Genomic DNA, 21,791 nt, shown 5'->3' with positions numbered 1-21,791 from the left:
GCTGGACTGAGCTAGAAGTCCGGCGGGGCCGAGCTGAGGGCTCGGTGGGGCTGGGGAGGGTCGCGGGGCGGCTCTCGCCCCCTCGGCGACCCCAGCAATCACCTCAGCAGGGCAGCGGCGGGAAGCGCGCGCAACCCCACCCGCGCACGCGCGCTCCCGCGCGACTTGGAAGCGGCGGGACTTGGCGGAGGGGGAAGGGGCGGCATTCGAAAAATGCCCGCGGCCTCCCATTGGCCGGCGGCGCCCCCGGCCACGCCTCCCTCGCCGCCGGCCGCGGCCCCGCCTCCCCCGCTCGGCCCCGCCCCTCAGCTTTCCCCCCCCCGCCGCTACCGCCGCCGCCGCCGCCGCCATTGGAGGCGCCGCCGCTTTGTGTCCGCCGGGCCCGGTGAGTCCCGGCCCCGCCCGCCCCCGGCGCCGCGCCGGGCGGAACACGGGGCCGCGCCCGGGAGGCCGCGGGTGCTGCGCGCGAGGCGCGGGGGCGGCCTGGCGGCGCCGCCGAAGGGGCCCCGGAACTGCCCTCAGCGCGTCCCCCCCCCCGCGCCCTCCCTGCCCTGACAGGCCTGGGAGAGCGGGAGTGTCGTGACGGGGAGTCGCGACACGCTGCGCGGGCACGGCGCGATGTCGCGGTGGGCTCGGCCCGGCACAGGCCCGAAGAGGCGGCCCCGGGCCTCGGGTGTCGCGGGGCCTGGCGGGGTGCGGGCCCGCGGGCCCTCACAAAGGAGCTGCGGAGCTCAAACACGCCTCAGACACGCCTCTCCCGTCCCGCCGGCACAGGGCGAGCCCCAGGGAAGGTCAGAGGCGGAAGGGGCTGACAGGGCCGCGACACAATAAATAATCGCTATTTATAAACTTAAGGAGCGCCTTGGCTCCCGCCGCGGCCTTCCCGCCTTTCGGCTGCTTGGCTGTGTGGTTGTCTGGGGCTTTGCCTGCACTAACTCACTTCCTCAACGCCCGAGAAGTGCCACCACTCGAGGGGAACCTCAGTCTGGCTCCGCTGTGGCTCCGTTTCCTAAAAGAGGTCCCTAATCCCCCTCGGCGCTGATAGCGATGCATACAGACCGACGTGTGGGGCTCCCAGGCGCTTCCGAGTGCCTCCCTGCGCCCAGGTGCTCACAGCCCGCTTGAGGAATGTTAATCACCCTCTTCCCCGTAGTGCACGGATTAAATTGGAATGGGGCTGTTCCAGGCAGGCTCCCGTTCCTGTCTCGTTATCCTTGCTGCTGTAGGCTGTGGGGTGGTTTTGGGTAAAACATCGCAAAGATTTAAGGAGAGAAGGAGCAGCTTCTGGAGTGGCTCTTGCCAGGCCAGGGGGCCCCAGCACCTTACCTGCTCCACCGGAGGACAGCTCCAGACTGGGAACATTGTTTAGAATAAATCCTTCCCACGTGTATTTTGACTGTTTACGCAGTGTCTGCAGATCGCTGGGGAGCTGCCCAGCCTGTGCTGCAGTAGAAGAGTTGGATAATGTGGGGTGGTGGGTGTGTTCGCTCCTTTATACAGTGTAGCAAAGCTGATAGTTTGGATAGTTTGTTTATAGCTGTGGTGTTTCTCAGATACTCCATTATTTATCGCTTCTTAGGAGCCCTACTGAATTATTTCTGGGTTAGCAAGTGTGTCACTTCCCAGTTCTTATCTAACTATTCAGTAAGTGTTGCATTCTGATTTCCCAGCGTGTGACTTTTGTTTGCTTTGACCATAAATAGTATTTTTAGTATCTTGGAGAAAGAGTTGGCCAGCAGTCTTTGGCAAGCAGCTCCCATTGAGGCGGGAAAGGTTCGGAAGTGCTTGTGTTTGTAAACAGCATCCCTTCTCCATGAGAGCAGTGAGAGGAGAGGGAGGTGAGTTCAGTTCAAGAGTGGAGGTGTTTGATGGACTGGGCAGGAGAGCACAGACCTTCCTCAGGTGAGACTTCAAAAAATTCTTGGATAGAGTGAGAGATCCTTAGAAATAAAAAATGAGTAGAGAAAAAAAAATTAAAAACCACCATAATTCCTGCTGGGGGAAAGAACCTGGTATAAATGACCTTGAAAAAAGTGGCTTTTGGAGCTTTCATTTACCTGTGTGAGCTTGCTAATTAATGATCTTCTCAATTCATTATGCACAATTGTCAGGCAGAAACTCCTTGAATTGTTTTTGTCTTCAGAATATCTTTTCCTGTGGTTTTTTCCCTTTCAGCAGAAAGTGACATGTAAATCTTTTGGCAGCATTTTGTTACAAGTGACCTGGGGTCCTCTGAGGATTTAAACTTCTGTGAGAAGGAATAAAAGTGTTACATTGATGGACTGTAATGGGAGGTGTGGGCAGATTTCTTACAGACTGCAATGAAATAATGGCTTTTATCATGTGTAGTTTTGTCTGTAGAATAATAAATGATAGCTGAATAAGTAGTAGTTGGGAGGAGAGTTTATACAGTGGTTTTAAATTTAATCTATCTAGGCAAGGAGAAGATGGCCTATAAAGTGTTCTAACCCTGATTTGTAACACTTGCAGCCTAAATTTTCATTCAGGTGTCAGCAGTTTGTCAAAATTCATGAAGCTGGATCCTGAATTAAGATATTTTATCCCAGGCTATGAAAACTTTCAGCAGAGGATTTTCGTGTTGGATTTGTTTTAAGTTTGTGACCTGGCTTTGTTTTAAACTTAAAGCTGAACTCTGTGCACTCTAACGGGGGCGATTTCATCCCTCAGTGGACATGTGGCATAGACAGAGTGTGGAGAATTTGGATCAAGGGCCATTCTAGCCAAAAACTGTTCAAAACTGTTCTTCCTCGGAGCTTGTCACTGTCATGATCCTGAGCATCGGTGTGGAGATGGATTATTTTGAGGCAGCCGAGCAGGCAGAAATTCTGCTTTGTATTAATCCCTTGGCTAAAGTTTCTGGGAGTTTTAGGTTTGATGCTGGTGTAATTTAAGTTGCTCACTGGCTGTGGCTCTTTGGGGACATGAGGAAAAACTCCTGGGTGTAGGAATGGAAAATAATCCAGGCAACGGGAACGATCTGTTCTTACTTCCTTCTGTGCAGGTCAGAGGTTGATGGAGAGAGAATCAGAAACCTGTAGTGGTTTTCTGTTGAGCTGGTGTTCTTTGTGTGGAGAGCAGTGAAGGTGAGGCATGGGTGGTTACTTCTGTTTTAATTAGCAGATGTGGGGATTGAGCTGGCTTGGGGTTGCTTGTGTTGGACCCTGACAGAGACAAGTGCTGAGCTCAGGCCTGGGCAGGAGCATCAGCCCCACTCTAATAACGTGCCACCTTTTTTTTTTTTTTTTTTTTTTTCCCTTTAGTGAAAGCAGCGTCTGTGTGTGCAGAAGGGCAGGGTCTAATTTTGGCTGTGCACTGTAAAAATCAGGATAGGCAAGGTGTAAGTTGGGTTGCATTCATGGCATTTGGAGTCAGAGGCTCAAATTCAATACTGAACAAAAATGTTTTCAAATGAAAATATATCTTTAGGCTTAAAAAAAACCCTCCTTTGGATCTTTGAGTGTAGGAATTCCTGCGGTTGGATGCTACAAGTGTGAAGGATTTTTGCTGTGCTCCCCTGAACCCTAAAGTCCGTGGGGTTTGTTGTTCCCCCATAACCCCATCCAGGGCAGGAGTGGATGGAAATGGAGGCTGTAACACAGGCTGAGGAATGTGCTGCCTGGCAAGTGCAGAGCTCTGGAAAGTGTGTGCTGGACCACTGCTCCTGGTTAATTGAAACAAGCTGCTCTGTGCAGCCTGCGGTGCACAGGGCTCAGGTAGCCTGGAGCAAAGCCCTGAGAGCCTCCACCACAGGGGAGCTGCAAATGCAGACCTTGGAGCTGAATCAGGGGGAAATTCCAGGGAGCTGGGACACCTGGGAAGTGGTGGCCCTAAGAATCAGGACAAAGCTTGTCAGATGCAGCAGGAGTGATGGGAATGCCAGCTGTGCTGAGCCGCATGCAAAGGAGTTTCCAAGTGAGTTGACAAATAAGGATCAGAAGTTGGAACTAACTTTGTATTCTTTATTCAGTAACATATTTTATTAATCTGCAGGACTTCAGGCTGGTTTAAATGACTAAGTACTCCTGGGCTGGCTTAGCTAAGACCACAGGCAGCTCCATGAGTGGAAAAGCCAAAGGCAGAGTGTTGGAACACCTGGGAGGGCAGGCAGGCAGTGAGAGCACCAGCTGAGAACTCCTGACAGACACATCTGTATCTGAGATGATGCTGGAGGATATCCTGTGACCATGTAGATACTGAGGGTGTGACAAAGTATCTGCTACCTGGGCTGTGTTTTTAAGGAACAGCTTTGAGGATTTCAGGGGGAACAAAGCCTTGAAAGAATTGTGCAGCTTGCAATTTAGAAGGTGATGAGTTTTGGCACGTTTGATTTGGATTTGCAGAGGTATTAACATTTCCTGTGCTTTTTTTTTTTTTTCCCCTGCAGTTTCCAAGTAATTTAAATACTGTTGTGCATTATAGAATAGTAAGTAATAAATCTATTAAGTAAGTAATAAATCAATAGCCTGGTTTTTAAACCCAGTTTTACTTTGCTCTTTAAGGCTTTCTGATAACAAACAGCTGTTCTTGCTTGCATCACTTGTCAGGTTATTGGATTTGAACTCCTTGACGCCCTGCCTTCTAACCTGCAAGTGTATAAAACCTTTTTTTAGCCCTTTTTGACCTCATTTCTAGGTTAGTGTTATGTACTTTGTACCCAGTCACATCTAAGTACATCAATTGCCCGTAGGTGTCGTGTGACAGTAAGGGAACACCCCACTGGCCCAGGATTGGATACACTTTCTCATTTTTCCATTGCATATTTGTTTTCAGCCTGCTCGTCCTACCCTGAGTCCCTGTGAGCTGGAGTTTTCTGCCAGCCTGTTACTTGGACTGACACATTCAAAACCTAATTTATCCTGAAGCATTCTCTCTCAAAGGAGAATGAAGGCTGAGATAAGTTGAAGAATCTTATGGCCAGCAGAAATTCAAAAACTCATCCTTTTTTTTAACATTTTTGTGTATCTTAGATTAGTGGAGAGACTCCACACTTCGGAAATATTGTCAAATACATCTTTCACCTGAAGCCTGCTTTTATTTATTCCTCATGATGTGATAGTTCAGGAGGAAATCGCTATAGGTGGTTCAGAGTAGTTCCTGAAAACCTCTTTGTAATACTGAATCTCCCATTAGCAGTTACTCTCTGAGCTGGGAGAGTGGACACATTCCTGCTCATGTAGAAATCCAGAAATCCAGGAGTTGTGGGGGGTGGGTGTTGCTTATCAGCTCCTTGCGGGATTACCTGCTTTGGAATAATTAGTTCATGATAGTCTGGGAGCCTGTGTACCTGCAGTTTTCCTGTAGAAAAAGGGGTGTAACTCTGTGAGGAGTGACTTTCTGTACTTTGGTGAAGGTTAGTATCCTGCTGGTGTGTTCACTGCTGATGTGATTGTATTTTTCTCACCGTTGATCAGATTTAAACGTTCATTAAAATCACCCAACAGCCACCTTGAAAACTGCATCCTCAGCTGGTGGCCTCTACCCCCTTTCAAGGCACAGTGTTTGTTTGATGTTTGTGTAAATGCAAAACACAGTTGTTACTTTCATTTTTTTATTGAGTGATGGTTGTGATTGTGATTTTTTGTTGAGTGATGGTTGTGGTTTAAAGTTATCTTATGAAATAGAGTGTCCGGGTAACAGTTGATTTGGGTGACTTGATTTCTTCCTTACACGGGTCTGTTTTCTTTGGAGAGGGGAATGGAGGTTTTCTGCATTGTCATTGCAAAACTTTCTCTTTTTTTGCTTTATCTATTTGAGGAACTGAATTCAGGCCTGTTTGTGCTTGACATTTCGCACTCAGTACTGAAAACCACTTCTGATGCCCCTGTGGAAAGAAATGGGCCGGGCAGGTGCAGTCCCTGTGAGGATGCTCTCACAAGGTGGGGCTTCTGACCTTGGCCCTGGAGGTCAGTGCTCTGCAGTCAGGAGGAGATTGTACTCCTGCCCCTTTGATTCCCTGGGCCTTTTGTGCAGGATATGATCCATGCCTGGGAATGCAGAGGGAATCAACAAGCCTGAATTTCTGCTGGGTATCAGCTTGTTTGCGTGTATTGTAGGCGCAGAAGCAAGGAACTGTCCTGTGTTGAGTTGTACTCTTGAGAGCAAAAAGACTCCAGTGCTTTATACACTGATTAAACAAAAGGGTTTTCGGAACTTGGGGAATTTTAAGTCAAAGTTGGGAGTACTATTTTCCTGCATGTGTCGTGCAGGTCACACAGTTGAAAAATAATTAAACCCCGGGACCATGTCAGGCACAGTGTGGCTTGTGTTTGTGTTTAATCCCAGGGAATGCGTCTTTTGTAGCTCCCAACTGATTTCCCTGAGGAGGAGTCTGTAGTTTGTTATTTTAGGACTCACTTCAAAATTCTGGCATTTTCTTAAAGGGCTTTAGACTCCGCTTGCTAGAAAAAACACTGGATATTGAGCTGAAGCCTGGTGAAAATTTTCCTTTCACTTTCCACACTTGAGGAGGGAAGGTCCCATAAAACAGGCCAATTTTATTTTTTTAAGTGCTGTGCTGTATTCTGTATATTCTAGTTGGCAATTAGTATATTTCCACATCCTGACATTTCACAAGAAAGCTTCACTCATCTCTTTTTTGTTTTGTTGGCATGCGGTGTGTTTTGATCTTTCTGTTTTGCCTCAGAAGAAAACATGCAGTGCCATTGGGCTTTGCTTTCCCTGATGCTGAGGGTTTCCAGAGTGGCTGTTCAGTTTCTGTCACAAGTGCCTCTGACTGATTAGGGATCCCCACTGCTGGGTAATGACAGGACTGTGGGTTTGGGCGTACAAGAAGTGGTGTTGGTGTGGTACAGAGCATCCACCCGTGCAATGGGGAGAGCAGTGCTGAAACTGTGGCGAAAGTCAGCTTGAAAACAGGGCTGGGACTGATGCTGGGTCTGTTCAAGAGGAAAACACCCAGACTGGAGAAATACCTATTGAAAGAGAAAGTTTATGGTAGGTGTCTGCCTTTGGAGCAGAAGGAGACACCCAGAGTAGGTGAAGATGGGGCATTTGGCTGTTTCTCTGTCAGGAAGGGAGGAGGGCAGGCTGGAGCTTATCTTTGGGTGCTGTTGGGACAGGTCCAGCCATGGTTTGCTGGAGGTGAGGCTTTGCTTCTGAGGTTTTTAAAGGGGATGCTGAGAGGAAGTGATGGAATTAGTGGAGCCCCTCTCCTTAGGAGAGGCCAGTGCAGGCAGATGGGCAGCAGGTAAGAAAGGCTGTAAAAGCATAATGGTAGTAGGGGGGTGAGACTTGATGAAGGTTAAACTAAGCTTAACTCATTTGTTATCCATGACAGTGCATGTGTTTGGAGCAGAGCTTTGGCAAGCTTATGTTTTCTGGTAGAAGGCATGGAGACTGCTCTTCTGATTGTCATTTTTTTTGTCAAAAGATTCCTTCATTTCTTTAAATTGCATTGGGTTTACTTTGAGGGGGCATGGCTTGGGTTCCCAGTGCTTGTGTCTTCTGCCTCACAGATGTAATGGTGCAATTCCTTAGCTCCTGCTTTTACCCAAAGTCACTGAGTGGCCAGTTCCCTCACTCAGGGCACAGTGCAATGCCTGCTTCTCATCGATGCTTGCCCTTAACTTAAAGAGCCTTTTTGTCTTTCAGCCATCTTCTAATGGAACAGGTCTGGCTTGCACCTTTCCCATTTCTGCTTCAGCCATAGCGCACGAGTTTGCATACGTGTTTTAGCACCTTTGTTGAATGCAAGTGTTGCTTGTCAGTTGTGTTAGTCATTAAGTCATTTAGCCTTTTCTTTTTAATCTTTCATTTGATAGATGCGTGGACACAGATGTTTTTGTTTTGTTAATTTTCACACCACATCTTTTCTGTACTTTAGGTTGACTCCTCACTGCACTGTGAAAACCATTAGGAAAAAGTCCTTGGGGTTAAAACCTGGGGCTCCACAGTTGCCTGCACTTGGGGCTAGAAATTAATTTTAAATGTCGACTGATCTGTCTGAAGCTGAACCCGTGCATCATAAGGCGCTTCCACTCTTAACGGGAGCTCAGCTGATCCACACGGACAAGTTAAGTGAGGTAGGGGCTGGCCCTTTCTCCAAGCTTGGATCAGTCCTTGACTTCCAGTCCTGCTCAAGGTTACTCAGTACTCTTTCTCCCCTGCTTGTAGGAAACTCGGCTGGGAGTCTAACAAACTCTCCTTCCCCTTCTCTGCTTTCCCTGAGATGATGTGTCTGTCAAAATCTTCAAATGCTCATCTCATGTAATTTGGAATTGAAATTATTTCTTTTATAACCGTAAAATGCGGAACTATCTCCTCTCCTAGTATGCTTTGAAGAAGCTGGTTTGAGGGCTACTGTCTTTTAACATCCTAAAAAATGCAAACCACAATATCTCTCCCTATGCTGCTTTGATTTACTTTAATCCCATTTCAAAACTTTCCTATTCTTTCCAGCATCTTGTGCTGATTTTCACGTGCTTTTTGTAGAAAGTGGAAGACGACACAATGCCGATCCGTCGCTCGGTGAATTCTTCTTCCCGGGAAACTCCTCCCAAAAGCAAACCTGCCGAAGGGGAAGAGGTCAAAGCAGGTACAGTCATAGTTCTAGTGGGGGGTTCATGTATATCCAAACACAGGCTGTCTCTGAAACTCCTGGAAAACACTACAGCCAGGATGAAAAAATTATTTATGTTTGGCTCCCTGTCCCAGGCTTTTCCAGGATTTGTGTTTTGCAGACTCTGTTTTCAGTCTGAACCCGCTTGTTTTGTCTTTTATACCCTGTGTCACTCCAGACTTGAAAATATGGCTAAATATTGTCCCTTTTAAGTTTGCACATCCTTTAGAGTAAAGAGATTATGAAATTTCAGTAATGTCAGAAAGATGGTTTGAGATCAAAAGATGGAATTCATGAATGGAAGAACAGAGCATTCAAATTTTTTTTCTCTATTTTTTTGAGCAAAAATGTTTTACCACAATGTGTCATGCAATCTAGCCTGATGTTAACGTGGCTGGTCTTACCAGCTTGGCCTCAGTGTCCCAGAATGAGTCATTTCACTACTGCAGTCTTCACTCTTTGTCCTCTTTGGTGTCACAAATAAAAAGGCTACCTACAAAACTGACTCTTAATTCACTGCGTATTTTAAATGCCTCCGTGGGAAAACTGCACAGGAATGTGTCAGAAATGCTTAAGCTGCACAGGGCAGTGTTGGTGGGCAGTTATTTATCCAGAGAGTGTGGAATTTCCATTTATATGCATTTATCTAATAGGCAGCCCAGTCACTAAGGCCTGTTCTCAGCTAAATATACTTTTATGTATTTTTTATTTCCTTGGTAAGTTAAATTCTAACTGGATTTGATCCTTCTGATATACAAGTGCTCCTGCCAATGCATGTGCCACCTAAAGCTTTGCCAAGTCTGGGAAAATGTGATGGAATTGTAATTATCCTTCAGGTGCTTTTGTGTTTGAAAACAACTGGGTCATAAACAAAGCTACTTCTTAGAATCCCAGGCCTGTCTGCAGCAGCAGCTTGTGGAGTTAAGAGGAGAACACTGTTGGAACTGACTAATTGTGAAAATGTTGCATGATGTTGTTGGCAGTTATTCTGGCATTTGGGGGCTGATTGCATCTTTACGGAAGCTCTTTTCAGTACTTCACTTTTTAAATTGCTTTTAAATAGCACACTTATGTTAGTGAAAATAAATTGGTGGGAAATAATTTGTGGGGTGTGTTCTTAAGTTTAGCCTTTTTTTCCCTCCACCTTCCTAAAGAATAAAAGCTGGTTTTGGACAGTGACTTGATGCTTTTTCACATTTTCTAGATGCAGAAGTCACCTCTGAGGAATCTGCCTCTGTTGGAGAGGAACAAGAGACTGAAACCGTGCCTGCTGTATCCAGTGAAGCAGAACAGCCAAAGGAACCTGAGAATGAAGGGAAAGAGGAAACAAAGTCCTCAGAAGAAACCAAAAAGGAGTAAGGCTTGCTTGGTGCTGAATTCAGGGATTTGGGTAGGCTTCTGAAGGACGTCAGGCTCCACAGAGAGAAAAGATAGTGGGAGAGGAAAGGAAAATGGGTGTCTTAAGATGCTGCTCCTTAAGATACTAAGGAAGAAGCTACTGATCATGTGGAGCTGCTGTTCTTGAACATGTGAGGCTAAATAGTGATACATGGTCTCTTTTTTGCTAACAGAAACATCAAAATAGTCCTTAAGTTACGTTAATTTAAATAATGTCAGATGTTCTGGGCTTTTTTTTGTGTTCTTGTCCTGCTTGTTGGCTTGTTTTGGTGCCACTTGTCTTACTATTGCTCTGTATTTTGCCTAAGTGAGAAGGATCAGTCTAAGGAGAAGGAGAAGAAGGTGAAGAAGACCATCCCTGCGTGGGCCACGCTCTCTGCCAGCCAGCTGGCTCGGGCACAGAAGCAGACTCAGATGGCAGCCACCTCCCGGCCCAAAATGGATGCAATTTTGACTGAGGCCATCAAGGTAAGCAGGACACAAATGTGGTTTTTACTCAGTTTATGTCCTAAAACACACGATTTCAGCTTGCTGAGGTACAGGTGACAGTACTGGGTGTTAGCAGGAAGCTGAGTGTGTAAGATGGGCGTGCTTGTGCCTGGAAGCCCGTGGAGCTAACATGTGAGTCCGTGAGGATGTTGAGGGGCCTTGTAGCTCATTTCTTTGTTTAAAATTTGTTTCTCTCCTTAATTACATTATGAGGCACAGCTAAGATGGCATAACCTGGTTGACTGCTGTCATAATTTTTTTTGCTGTGCCTCCTAGCCACATTTAACTTCATTTACCTGGATTCATCCATCTATTTGATAGATGTGCTTTCTTTTAGTATTAACTTACTCTAACTCAGGACAGACCGAGATACTGTAAACCTGCATTCCAAAGTGGTCTTGGTTTACTTTATCTCTCCTGACTGTAAGAGATCACTTCTGCTGTAGCTGTGCTGCTACTCTCCCCTCAAGGCTTGGTCGCTCCCTTCAGAGGAGGCCTGGACTCCACCAGCCTTAACTGCAAGATGGCCTTCCCATGTATCTTCAAAAGATGAACTTCACCTTAAGTTTCACTAATTTACTGATGTCAGTCCTCCATCTTCTAAAAAAAAAACAATTGAAAGATTGTTCTGAATTAATGATTATTCTGTCTGGCATTAATAAAATGTTAGTAAATCAGTTGTGCAGCATTGCCAAAAGGTGACTTTTGTATTTTAAGCCATTCCTTGTGAGTGCTTCAGAGCAGGGGAGTAGTAGATATGTGCTTGCTGCGCTGCTTTTGTGTCATTTGCATTGCGTTCAGAAGAGGAAAGTTAAGTATTTTGTTAGTCATGTTTTATACTTGATTCACAGTGGGGAAAAGGCCAGCCCTGGCGTCCTGCGGTGGCCTGTGTGCATCAGTCCAATCTCTGTTCTTCCACCTCACTCAGGATAATTCCAGTGTAGGTGGTTTCTAATGTTTTGTTTCTGTTTCAGGCCTGCTTTCAGAAGAGCGGGGCCTCGGTCGTTGCAATACGGAAATACATCATCCACAAATACCCTTCCCTGGAGCTGGAGAGGAGGGGCTACCTCCTGAAGCAAGCACTGAAAAGGGAGCTGGAGAGGGGAATCATTAGGCAGGTAAGAGCTGCTTTGTGGAGCAGCACTGGAGATGGCATTGCTGAAGAGGGACTCTTTCCAAGGGCTGGAGTGACAGGACAAGGGGGAATTGGCTTTGGAGTGCCAGAGGAGAGGGTTAGATAGGATACTGGAAAATGATCCTTCCCTGTGAGGGTGGGCAGGCCCTGGCACAGGGTGCCCCGGGAAGCTGTGGCTGGCCCTGGATCCCTGGCAATGTTCCAGGCCAGGCTGGACAGGGCTTGGAGCAGCCTGAGACAGTGGGAGGTGTCCCTGTCCATGGCAGGGGTAGAACTGGGCGATCTTTAAGATCCCTTCCAGCCAAAACCATTCCATGATTCTGGCAACTGCACAGGAGTTTTTAACTCCATTAGAAGGTCTGTGGAATGAGCATGTTCTCATGGAGGTTCATCACCCTCTGTCTCTGCTTTGTTGGACACTGGCAGGATGTCAGCACTGTTGTATCAGTCACACACTTGGCACCTTTGGTTTCTGTGCCATTCCTGCCATTTCTGTGTTGTGTCACTCAGCATTGTGGCAGCATATGAGTCCAGCAGTGTCACACTGCAGCAGTGTGGGTTTTAACTCTGTAATTTATGCCTGTATTATCTGTCAGGATCTCCTGGTCAGGACAGCAGAATATATCCCAATGTCTAGCTGTAGTTTCTAATTTACTGAAGTTTCAGTGGGCTCAAATCAGGCCTCTGCCATAAAAACTCACTGCAGGGTGACATTCAAAATCTTGATCATGATGTCAGTGAGTTGCTCTCAGGTTGTTAGTATTCTGAGTTACTCTGTTAAGGACTGAAACTGACTTTCTCTTGAACCAGGTGAAAGGAAAGGGAGCTTCTGGGAGCTTTGTGGTGGTGTCTAATGCAGGAAAAACTGTTCCAAAGGCCAGAGACAGAAAGGTGAGATGGATCATTTTAAACAACACTCTGGAATGTATTGCACTGAATCACCTGTACCTTACCCAACGTTCTCAGTACAGTGTTCTCCTCCTTGCTGTGCTTTTTCTCCCCAAGTATGGCAATTAAAACACCCATCCCACTGGTATCAGAATCAGAAAGCTACTATGAGAAATTAACCCCAAGTCAAATGATCAAAACCTCAGGTTTAAAATGTTTACATTAACCCCCTAGGCTTTGGTTCAGAGGCAGAAAACTGAATAACCATTAAACTCTTCCTCTGTCTCTGCCAGGCAGAGAGATGCCTCTCAGGTGTTGGAAAAGGGGTTTATGTTACTGCTGCGAGTTTTATCTGTTGTGTGGATAGAGGGAGACTCCAGTTTTTAGGACTGAGGGGAATGTTTTCCCATCAGCTGTGAGGACAGAGGGAAGAAGAAGAAAATATCCTAGGGCTTCTGGGAGAAAGCATCTGATGCTGGGTGTTGTGGGGGGCCAGCGTGAAGGGGATGGTTTTTCGAGCTTTATAGTTAGTTCTGGTTCCAGCACTGCTGATCTCCACTCCATGCTGTGCTGAGTGTGTAAAACACATTCCTAATGCTCCAGTTACAAAATGTTTGGCTCGAATTGCCAATCCCTTGGGATGAGACAGGTGAAGTTAGACCAGTTGGTGGTCATCTCTTGCCTTCTGGGGAGACCAAAAACCCTGAAACTGAAGGAAATGTTCACAGACTTGGGGTAGGACCCTGGAGAAAACCAATTGCAGTGGAAGTTTTTAAACAGAGCTCGCTGGCTCCATGAGAAGTGTGAGCAGGGCAGCTGATACCTGCTGACACATCACCTCTCTCTGCAGCATATGGGTGTCTTTGTTCCCAGTTGCTTTCTCTGTGTTGCAGCAAAAATAAACGTTTTGGATGAATTTGTCTGGCAGGGGAGCAGCTCCCTCACCCATTGCACTGTTCACAGAGCTGCTGTTCAGCATCAAATCACTGAATTTCAGCACATTTTCTGTATGAAGAATAGACCATTTTTCCTTGATTGTCCCCTCTCATTGTAACAAAAGGGGTGGAGGAAAACTCAGAATGAAATGTTGGCTTCAATCAAGATTTTATTATGTTACTTCAAAAAAAAGAAAAAAGGACTCCTGTTTAGCTGTTCATTTTGGGGAAGACTTGATTTGTGTAAATAGGTTCTGTCTTTGATAAGTTTTAAGTTTCGTGTCAGCATGTATCATCATCTTCACACAAAGGGTTGTAAAGCATTGGCACAGGGGATCCAAGGAGTCACCATCCCTGGAAGTCTTCAAAAAACCTGCAGATGTGGCAGCTGGGGACATGGTCTGGTGGTGAATGTGTCAGTCCTGGGTTAATATTTGGACTCGATGGTCTTGGAAGACTTTTCCAGACTGAATGATTCTGTGACTCTGATTTTTCTTCTGTCTCATTGAAGGGTGGCAGAGGAAAACATCTATAGCAAGAGGAAGGAAATAATTAAAAATACAGATGTTAGATACTCAGCAATTTGTATTTGTAAAGTTTTCCTAAACCTCCTATGAAAATTCAGCCAGATTTGCTGTATATCTCTTAAGCTGCAAAACGTTTGAAGTTGTTAAAGAGCTGCCTTGCAGCGCCTGAGTTTCCAGCTCAGCAGCCAAGTGTCAGGAGCACTTATCCCCACATGTGCATTGCTGATTCAGAAACCCAGAGTTTTAGGCCCTGCTGATGCATGAAAGTCTGTGTGTTTCAGAAAAGCACTTTGGCCCCGAGCACAGAGCAGCAGGTGAAGCTGGAGGACGTCCTGCCGCTGGCCTTCACCCGCCTGTGTGAGCCCAAGGAAGCTTCTTACAGCCTGATCAAGAAATACGTGTCTCAGTATTACCCCAAACTCAAAGTAGATATAAGGTAAGTGCTGGAGTTGCTTTAGCAAGCAGAGGATTGGGGAAACTGGGCCTTCCTCTGGTTCTGTCTCGCTTCATGGTGATTCAGTGTGGTATTTAAGCCAGGTGCTGCTCCAAGTTGCAGGGCCTGTGGGAAAGCTTGAGGAAAAGCTGTGCCTTTCCTGCATCCCTCCACATCCCATCTTTGTTCCTGACAGCTACCAGCGCGCTGCTCTGCACACCTTAACCACACCCACACTCCTTTACTGCCTGCATGTGAAGGCCTCTCCTTGGGGTCTCATCCCCCTTGGATCTGGATGCTTTAGCCAGCACATACGTACAGTAATCTTTAAGCTGACCTGTACAGAGCGAGTTGAGGCTTGGGAAGCAATACTAGGAAAACCCTGCGGGTCACCTCTACCAGGGTTTTGTCAGCCCCTTGTTTGCCCGTGAGCTGACTGAGTACCCACCACGTCCAAATGTGCTGCTCAAGGTGAGTGGATCCTTGCCAGGGCCGTGTGCCCGGAGCTGCCGTGTCACGAGCTGTGCTGGCGGTGCTGTGACACCGAGCCCGCGCTGCTGCTCAGCTCCCAGTGTGGTGCCGTGTTCTGCCTGGGCATCGAGCCTCGCTGACAGGTCTCCATTTACAGTGTCTGCATGTAGGCAGACGCTCTGAAGTGCCGCTCTGCTCACACGCTGCAAAGCGCTGCGTCTCTGTTTGTTTTTGGAGCTGTCAGTGTGTGTCAGTAAAGCTTTCTCCTCCTGTGTTTCAGACCCCAGCTGCTGAAGAACGCCCTGCAGAGAGCTGTAGAGAAGGGCCAGTTAGAGCAGATCACAGGGAAGGGAGCATCTGGGACATTCCAGGTCAGAGACTGGGTTCATCTTTGTTGACCGCAAGCCTTGGATGTCAGTTACTGCGCCCTGTCCCCCGGTTTCACTGGGTAGCCCTTTCTTCAGCAGCCTGGCACGCTTAGCACTTGTCCAGCTATGAAGCAGTAGGACTCTTGTTCTCCTCTTGGTCTCCGTTTCGGGAGCAGACCCCCGTTCCCTTGCTGAGCGTGCTGCATGCGCTGCTCAGCTCTGATTTACCAGCACAGTAGGGAGCTGGTGGGGTAAGCTTTCCTTTCCATCCCTCCCTGGAAGTGCAGAAGGTACCCTTGATGCCTGATATCATTTACTCATGTGTGTGCCACGGAAGTCTCTTGGGTACATTTGGTCCATGGGATGGAGGAAGATTTGATTTATTTTGCTTTCTTTCCTCCCCTGAGCAATAGGCCCTTAGACCGCCACATCCTTGCAGTGTATTTGGGGACTGGGGTGAGGTGTTGCTGATAAAGCCCCCCAGGCCAGCTGACTGACTAGGCCTGCCCTCCCACCCACAGCTGGGAGAGCAGCGTTCCCTGTGCAGTGTTTTAATATTGAACGTATCTGTGCTAATGCAGGAGCGCCGACCCACCTGGTGCAGAGGAGCTTGTCCTGACCTGGTTTGGGAGAATTTTGTCTTGATGCTTTTCTCTTCCTCCTTGGAAAATAGCTGAAAAAATCAGGGGAGAAGCCCCTGCTGGGTGGGACTCTGATGGAAGATGCCATCCTGTCTGCTATTGCGGCCATGAATGAACCGAAGACCTGCTCCACCACAGCGCTGAAGAAGTATATCCTGGAAAATTACCCAGGGACCAACTCCAACTTCCAGGGTAAAGTACTGATCCACGTGCCGCTTCTATTCTGCATGCTGAGAGAGTCCTGCAGCTGCAGATGTGCCTGTGCAGCACCTTTAAACTGCTCTGTTGAGCTTGCAGGGAGCTGCAGCTGCTCAGCTCTTTGTGCTGCAAAGATGCTCTGTGGTTTTAATTCCCATCAGTCCCTTTCAAGCCGGACAAAGGCCAGTTCCTGAGACAGAATGCACGATTCTCTTGTCTATAGCCAGGAAGGGGGAATAGTATTTAAGTACTTTATTGTTCTTAAATCACCAAGTTGATTTCATCCCTCTCTGCTTTGAAAGGGACAGCTTGGTATCAATGCAGTTACTATTGCTTTTTATTTAGAGAAATTGTGTAGTTTAACTTTTTAAAAACATTCAAGAGCATGCCAGTTACTGATTTGTTTGAAGCCCTGCTTTGCATCTGATTTTTAAAAGGTCAAACAAGTAAGGAGAAAAGCCAATTGTATTTTATTTGGAAGGGAGATTTGGCATATCTTTGCTCCCAGGAGTGACACTAATGTCTGGTTTGACTTTTGCCTGAGTAGAAGTTTTCAAGCAGATCTCCTGATGGCTTATTTGGGTTATTTGGGCTGAGTCCTGATGCAGTTGCTTGGTGCTGGAGGTCAGTTAAGACAGGCTGAGCTCACAGCAGTCTCTGCTCAAACCTGAACATAGATCACTTTGTTCCTGTGGTGTCACTGAGCTGGTGCCATTCCTCAGGAGCAGAGAGGAGATTGCTGATCCCACAGTCTTCACCTGGAGCTGGAGCACAGCATCAGCACAGCTGTTTGGTGCAGGGTTCCAGGACTGCCCCCAGGCCTTCTGCCAATTAGAAATTGGTGTTGAGTGTGACTTCTTGATCTCAGGGCAGAGGCCTTGCATGGTTTATTTTCAGGACCACTGGAAATGTCCCTGGTGCTTAGGGCCTCTGTTGAGCCAGCCTCCAGTGCTTGTCACGCCTGCAAGGCCGATAAGGAAATCTCAGCTTGCAATCTGTTGTTTTCTTTCTCCTTCCGTTACATAAAAGGAATTTTGATGATCTCTGCTTTGTTCTGAGAGCAGCCAGAGGAAGATGTGAGATGTGAAGAGCAGGCGGGTACACGCTGCAGAGCCAGAGCTCTGCTCTCCTCCCCAGTTTATGCGTCATCGCAGAACTGGGCTTGACTGGAGTCAAACCCTTTATGTGCTGGTATTGACCTCTGACACGCAGAGTAAAACCAGCCTTTATGACCAGTGGTTATAAAAACTTTGGAACATGCTTGAGAGCGAACCTTATTTCTCTCTGGGAGCTCAAGATGTAAATGGCCCCTCTAATTCAAGCTGAAAATGGTTCTGAACTGACTAAAGCACCCAAGCTCTTTGCCAGAGACAAAGCTCCCCTGTACTTGCTTTTTGAGTTTCACTTCTTACACAGTACACAATGGAATGGCTGGAATAAAAGTCTGGAATAAAAAGTTCAGTTGTTGTATTTCTAGACCAAATATTTTACCCTTTAAAAAGCAAAACAAAAAGCAAACCACAGTATGGGGAAAGATGCAGCACGTACAACATTTAGAACATGAGGAGATCAAAACCAGGGTAAAAGGCTCGTTTTAAAACATGCTTTAGAGGACAGTCTGAGATCTGGGTTAAATTTGGACAAGAGGTAGTTACATGGTGCTGTAAAATTATTTATGAAGGAGCATCCCATGATCATGACGTCAGAAACATGCACTGTTCTCAACTCCTTCCTTTGGAGAGTTTAAAGCCACTCTTGCCAAGTGCTCAGGAACAGTATCTTCTATCTTGTTTGAAAATTGACTGAGAGGATTTCCCATCCTGACTCCAGCTCTGATTTCAGAGGGCACAGCAGAGAGCAGTTAGATCAGACAAGAGGATAAAGATAGTAACACAACCTTTTTCTGATTTCTTTTTCACAGTGCATCTACTGAAGAGAACCCTGCAGAAATGTGAGAAGAATGGCTGGATGGAGCAAATTTCTGGGAAAGGCTTCAGTGGAACCTTTCAGCTTTGCTTCCCTTATTATCCCAGGTAAAGAGCTCGTCTGTAAAATGATGTTCAGGAGTTTTGCACAGCTCAGGTATCAGAGCTGAAGTTCATGAGCTAACCTCCTGTCTACAGAGAGCTTCTGGACGGTTTAATCACTAGTGAAGAGGGTGAACAGAGACTTGACTTCATTAGCAAGGGAAGCTTTTAAGGGCAGTAGAAATACCGGGCTGGGGATCTCAGGTAGTCTGTTGTGCTGCTTTTGTTGCAGGCTGGGCTATTTAAGTGTTTTGTGCTAAAACCAATTCACCTGAGAAGGGAGTGGGGTGGGTTCTCCATGCCAGGGTGATCCTGAGGAGCAGGACCCAGCTGTTCCTTCCTTAAGAGAGAAGAGATGGGAGGAGGGAGGATGACCTAGATTAGCTACTCTGAGTCTAAACAGCCTTTCTTCTCTTGCTGTGAGCTGATATTGTGCTGGGTCACGTGGAGCCCAGGGATGAGGCCTTGGTGTCCCAGGAAGAGCCAAATGGCAGCACAGTCATTGAGGTGCCTGCTCCTCAGCTCCCTTTATTGCACACGAGTCCCCACAGCTTCAGCCGTGCTTAACTGCTGGAGTCTGATCCTGCCCTTGTTGTTTCTCTGCCTGGGTTTGCAGGGAAGGAGCAACAAGGGATGGAAATGGAGAAGGGACAGCTTAGGGTTGGTGCATTCCCAGGCTGTCATGCCTCTGACATTGCAGAGACTAAATGACCTTGGGTTGGGACGGCAGCAATCACAGAATTCCTGAGGGTATTTCTGGATTAGGCTAAAGCTGTAACCTTAGGGGGAAGCTGCAGTGCCAGAGGAGAGCCAGGGTTACCCAGGGCTTGCCTACCCTGGAGTTGTATCCTGAGAAGCAAATCACGCTCTGACCAGACCCCTCTTGTAGCCCAGATGTGCTCTATCCAGAGAAACAGCAGGATGAGGATTCTGAGGAATCTGATGAGGAAGAAGAGGAGGAATCTGAGGAGGAAGAAGAATCTGAAGAGGAAGAGTCTGAGGAGGAAGAGCCACCACCAAAGAAGAGGTATGGCAGCGTGAGAGATGAGTGGGCTCCTTCGGGTGAAATATTTGGGTGAAATAATAAAGCTGTAGAGTGCTCAGGTGTGTCTCTAAGTGTGGTCACCTATCCACAGGGCTGTTGCTTGCAGGTGTTGGCAGAAGTTTCTAATTATTCCTTATTCCAGAGATACTGACCTCCCCCATTCCATAATTTGAAGCCTTCCTCTTTTCTCCTCCAGATGAGAGAGAGCCTGTGTTTATTCTTTGTGTTGCCTTGGGTCTCCTTCTTTAGAAAGTGTGGTGATATTTCACATGGAACTTTTGGTATTTATTGTTTCTTAAAAAACCCGCTTCCCTACAGCAATTATTTGCAGCTCTTCCCTACAGTAATTATTTGCAGCTCTGTAGCCAGATATGAGACCTGCCTCACTCAGAATTTGGACTTAATATGAGTGTTGTTTGTTAAGTAATAAAATCCCGTTTAGAGAGGAGAGATAGTGCTTAGGCTCTTAATTGTTCTGACAGCTGACTGATTCACTGTCATTATTTATATGTTTATTTGCCTAACAAAGGGGCTGGAAGCCTCTCTGGCAGCTCTGTGGGGATGGGAAGTGCTCGGTGTAGAGATACCAGAGGAGCTCTTGCTCTTTGGGATTTAGCTCATTGAATGTGCTGGCAAAGAACAGGGATGCCAAGATGTGCTTCATTTATGCAAATTGCTGACAGCAGCTCTGCTCTGGGTACCGTTTGTGTCTCCACTGAGTTCCTGTGCTGTCTCTTCCTGACAGGATGCAGAAGAGACCACCCCCCAAATCCCGGAGCAGGGCCCCTCCGATGAAGCGAAGAGAGTCCAAACCCAAGCCAAGGAAAACTCCCACTGCCCGCCGGGGCAAAGCAAAGCCCCCTCCCAAGGTCAAAACCCCTGCTAAGAAAGCCAAACCAGCAGCCTCAGCCATCAAGAAAGCCTCTGGTGGCAGCTCTTCCAAGAAACCAGCAGCCAGTGGGAGGAAGGAAGTGAAACCCTCTGCCAAGGGCAAATCCACCATGAGGAAATCTCTCCGGGCAAAAAAGTAAAATGTTTCCAGTGTCAGGGAATCCCATGGTCAAATCCACAATCTTGTTTTATAAGTCAACGTGCATTTGTATTTTAGTTCTGATGCTTAAACACTTCTTTAATTTTTTAATTTTTTTTTTTTTTCTTGAATGATGGGGGAAAGCTGAAAACTAAATCAAACCAACCCGAGCATTCGTTAAAACTCGATGCTATGCCTCGTGCCTGTCCCTCCCCTGAAACAAGTCATCTTTACTTTCTGCAATAATTTTAGGACTTTTCTAGGACGTCTCTAATCTGTACATTTATGGTGTTCCATGTGGGTTTTGAGGGGGGAGGGTTGGCTTTTAAAACAATTCTTCAAAGAAGATCTTTATATCTTTAGACAGCAGGAGCAGGATGATCGGGGGAATGTGATTCTTTAATGAGAAGGTGCCGTGGCAGAGGAGTCCTCTCTAGATCCCTGCATGCCGAGGTCCTTGGCACTTCCATGAGGGAGCCATGTACATACAGCACTTGCACTGAGCCCCGAGGTGCTGCTTTCCTCAGCCACAGCCCCAGGGGTGCTGCTGAGTCAGCTCCTCAGCGTCTCCCGAGGGTCTGGTGCCAGAGGGGCTCCAAAAGGGGCAGCTCTCGGTTAGGCGGGTGATTTGAATTAGTGTTTCCACACCACATCTGTTACCTTAAAACCAAAATATATCAAAGTCTTCTTGAACCCAACTTTCAACTGTTTTTAAGAGATGAAAAGCCCGAGTTTGTCACCTCTCGTTTACCCTTTTTTAAAGAGAAGTTGGAGAGCTATACAATTGCTAATGTAGAGATGTTGATAAGTGAAGAACATGCGGTTTGCTAAAATAAAATGAAACTAGATTCCAGGCCTGCCTTCTGTGTTCATTCTCTCCTTGCCCCAGCTTCTCCTCCTGGAATGGTAGAGTGGAGGGAATATAGTCACCACGGATTGCTGCAGAGACAGATCTTTGTTCAAAGCCAACAAGATTTAGCCCAAACCACTGCCAAGCTCTGTAGTTGGACCAGCTCCTGACCTTTCTCATCCCCGGTTTCTCTGGAGACAAAGGTGAGTGAGAAGAAAAGCTCCATTGGAACCTCCTCCTGGTCCTCTTCTCCCCTTGTCAGTGATCAGTGAGGACAAAAAAACCCAGCTGAAACCTTCCCCCACCTTGCTCAGCAGAGCAGCACCTGCCTTCAGAGTGCATCTCGCCACATCCCCACTCTGCCGTGCCCGGGGCAGTGATGCCAGTGGAACCTGAGAGTCTCCAATGTGCTGCTGCAAAGAACTGGGAGAAGGGGAATTACACAGAAAGGGAGAAAACAGCTTCATTGAATTTATTCTTTTCAGCTGCTGTCTCAGTATGCTACCTCTAACTGGGAGTTAAAAAAATTCCTATAGAAATGGCCCAAATTGTTCCTGTAAGAAGGGTACAAACAGCAGGTTAAAAATCACAGCTGAGGGGAAACAGAGTGAAAGCTCTAATCAAAGAGTGATCCACAGGGATGTAAAGCAATTAGAAATATTAGTTAATGGCTTGTTCCTAGGGCTGCTTGTACTGAAGCCATGGAGTTTGTTGGCATTGTGGTGAGATGAATAGGAGAAACTTCTCAGTGCTTGCA

The 21,791-nt window shown here is 47.0% G+C and overlaps 1 protein-coding gene across 3 annotated transcripts; it reads left to right on the top strand.

Annotated features, from left to right (window-relative positions):
• Window positions 1-309: 309 nt before the first annotated feature.
• On the top strand, window positions 310-21,037 carry HP1BP3 (heterochromatin protein 1 binding protein 3). Of its 3 annotated transcripts, none has more exons than XM_040084467.2 (13): window positions 310-385; window positions 7,865-8,063; window positions 8,473-8,575; window positions 9,804-9,954; window positions 10,306-10,465; window positions 11,461-11,604; window positions 12,432-12,512; window positions 14,253-14,407; window positions 15,156-15,246; window positions 15,917-16,076; window positions 18,004-18,115; window positions 18,999-19,136; window positions 19,900-21,037. In XM_040084467.2, exons 2-13 carry the CDS (start codon window positions 7,968-7,970, stop codon window positions 20,183-20,185), a joined length of 1,677 nt encoding a protein of 558 aa, XP_039940401.1. In that variant the 5' UTR covers window positions 310-385; window positions 7,865-7,967; the 3' UTR covers window positions 20,186-21,037. The 3 variants fall into 3 exon arrangements, with proteins under 3 accessions (XP_039940401.1, XP_039940403.1, XP_039940402.1); XM_040084468.2 differs by lacking the exon at window positions 310-385 and adding an exon at window positions 775-791; XM_040084469.2 differs by lacking the exon at window positions 7,865-8,063 and having other exon boundaries at window positions 331-385.
• Window positions 21,038-21,791: the final 754 nt, after the last annotated feature.

Source organism: Hirundo rustica, chromosome 22 (assembly GCF_015227805.2).
Source record: "Hirundo rustica isolate bHirRus1 chromosome 22, bHirRus1.pri.v3, whole genome shotgun sequence".
Classification (NCBI taxonomy): Eukaryota; Metazoa; Chordata; class Aves; order Passeriformes; family Hirundinidae; genus Hirundo; species Hirundo rustica.
Note: the sequence above shows the minus strand (reverse complement) of the source record. Positions and strands in the feature narration are given on the sequence as shown.

Coding starts and splice junctions, on each gene's coding strand:
- HP1BP3 (XM_040084467.2), top strand. CDS start 7,968: ATGTCGACTGATCTGTCTGAAGCTGAACCCGTGCATCATAAGGCGCTT. Junction 10,466..11,460: donor TTTTGACTGAGGCCATCAAG/GTAAGCAGGACA, acceptor TTTCTGTTTCAG/GCCTGCTTTCAGAAGAGCGG. Junction 18,116..18,998: donor TGCTTCCCTTATTATCCCAG/GTAAAGAGCTCG, acceptor CCCCTCTTGTAG/CCCAGATGTGCTCTATCCAG.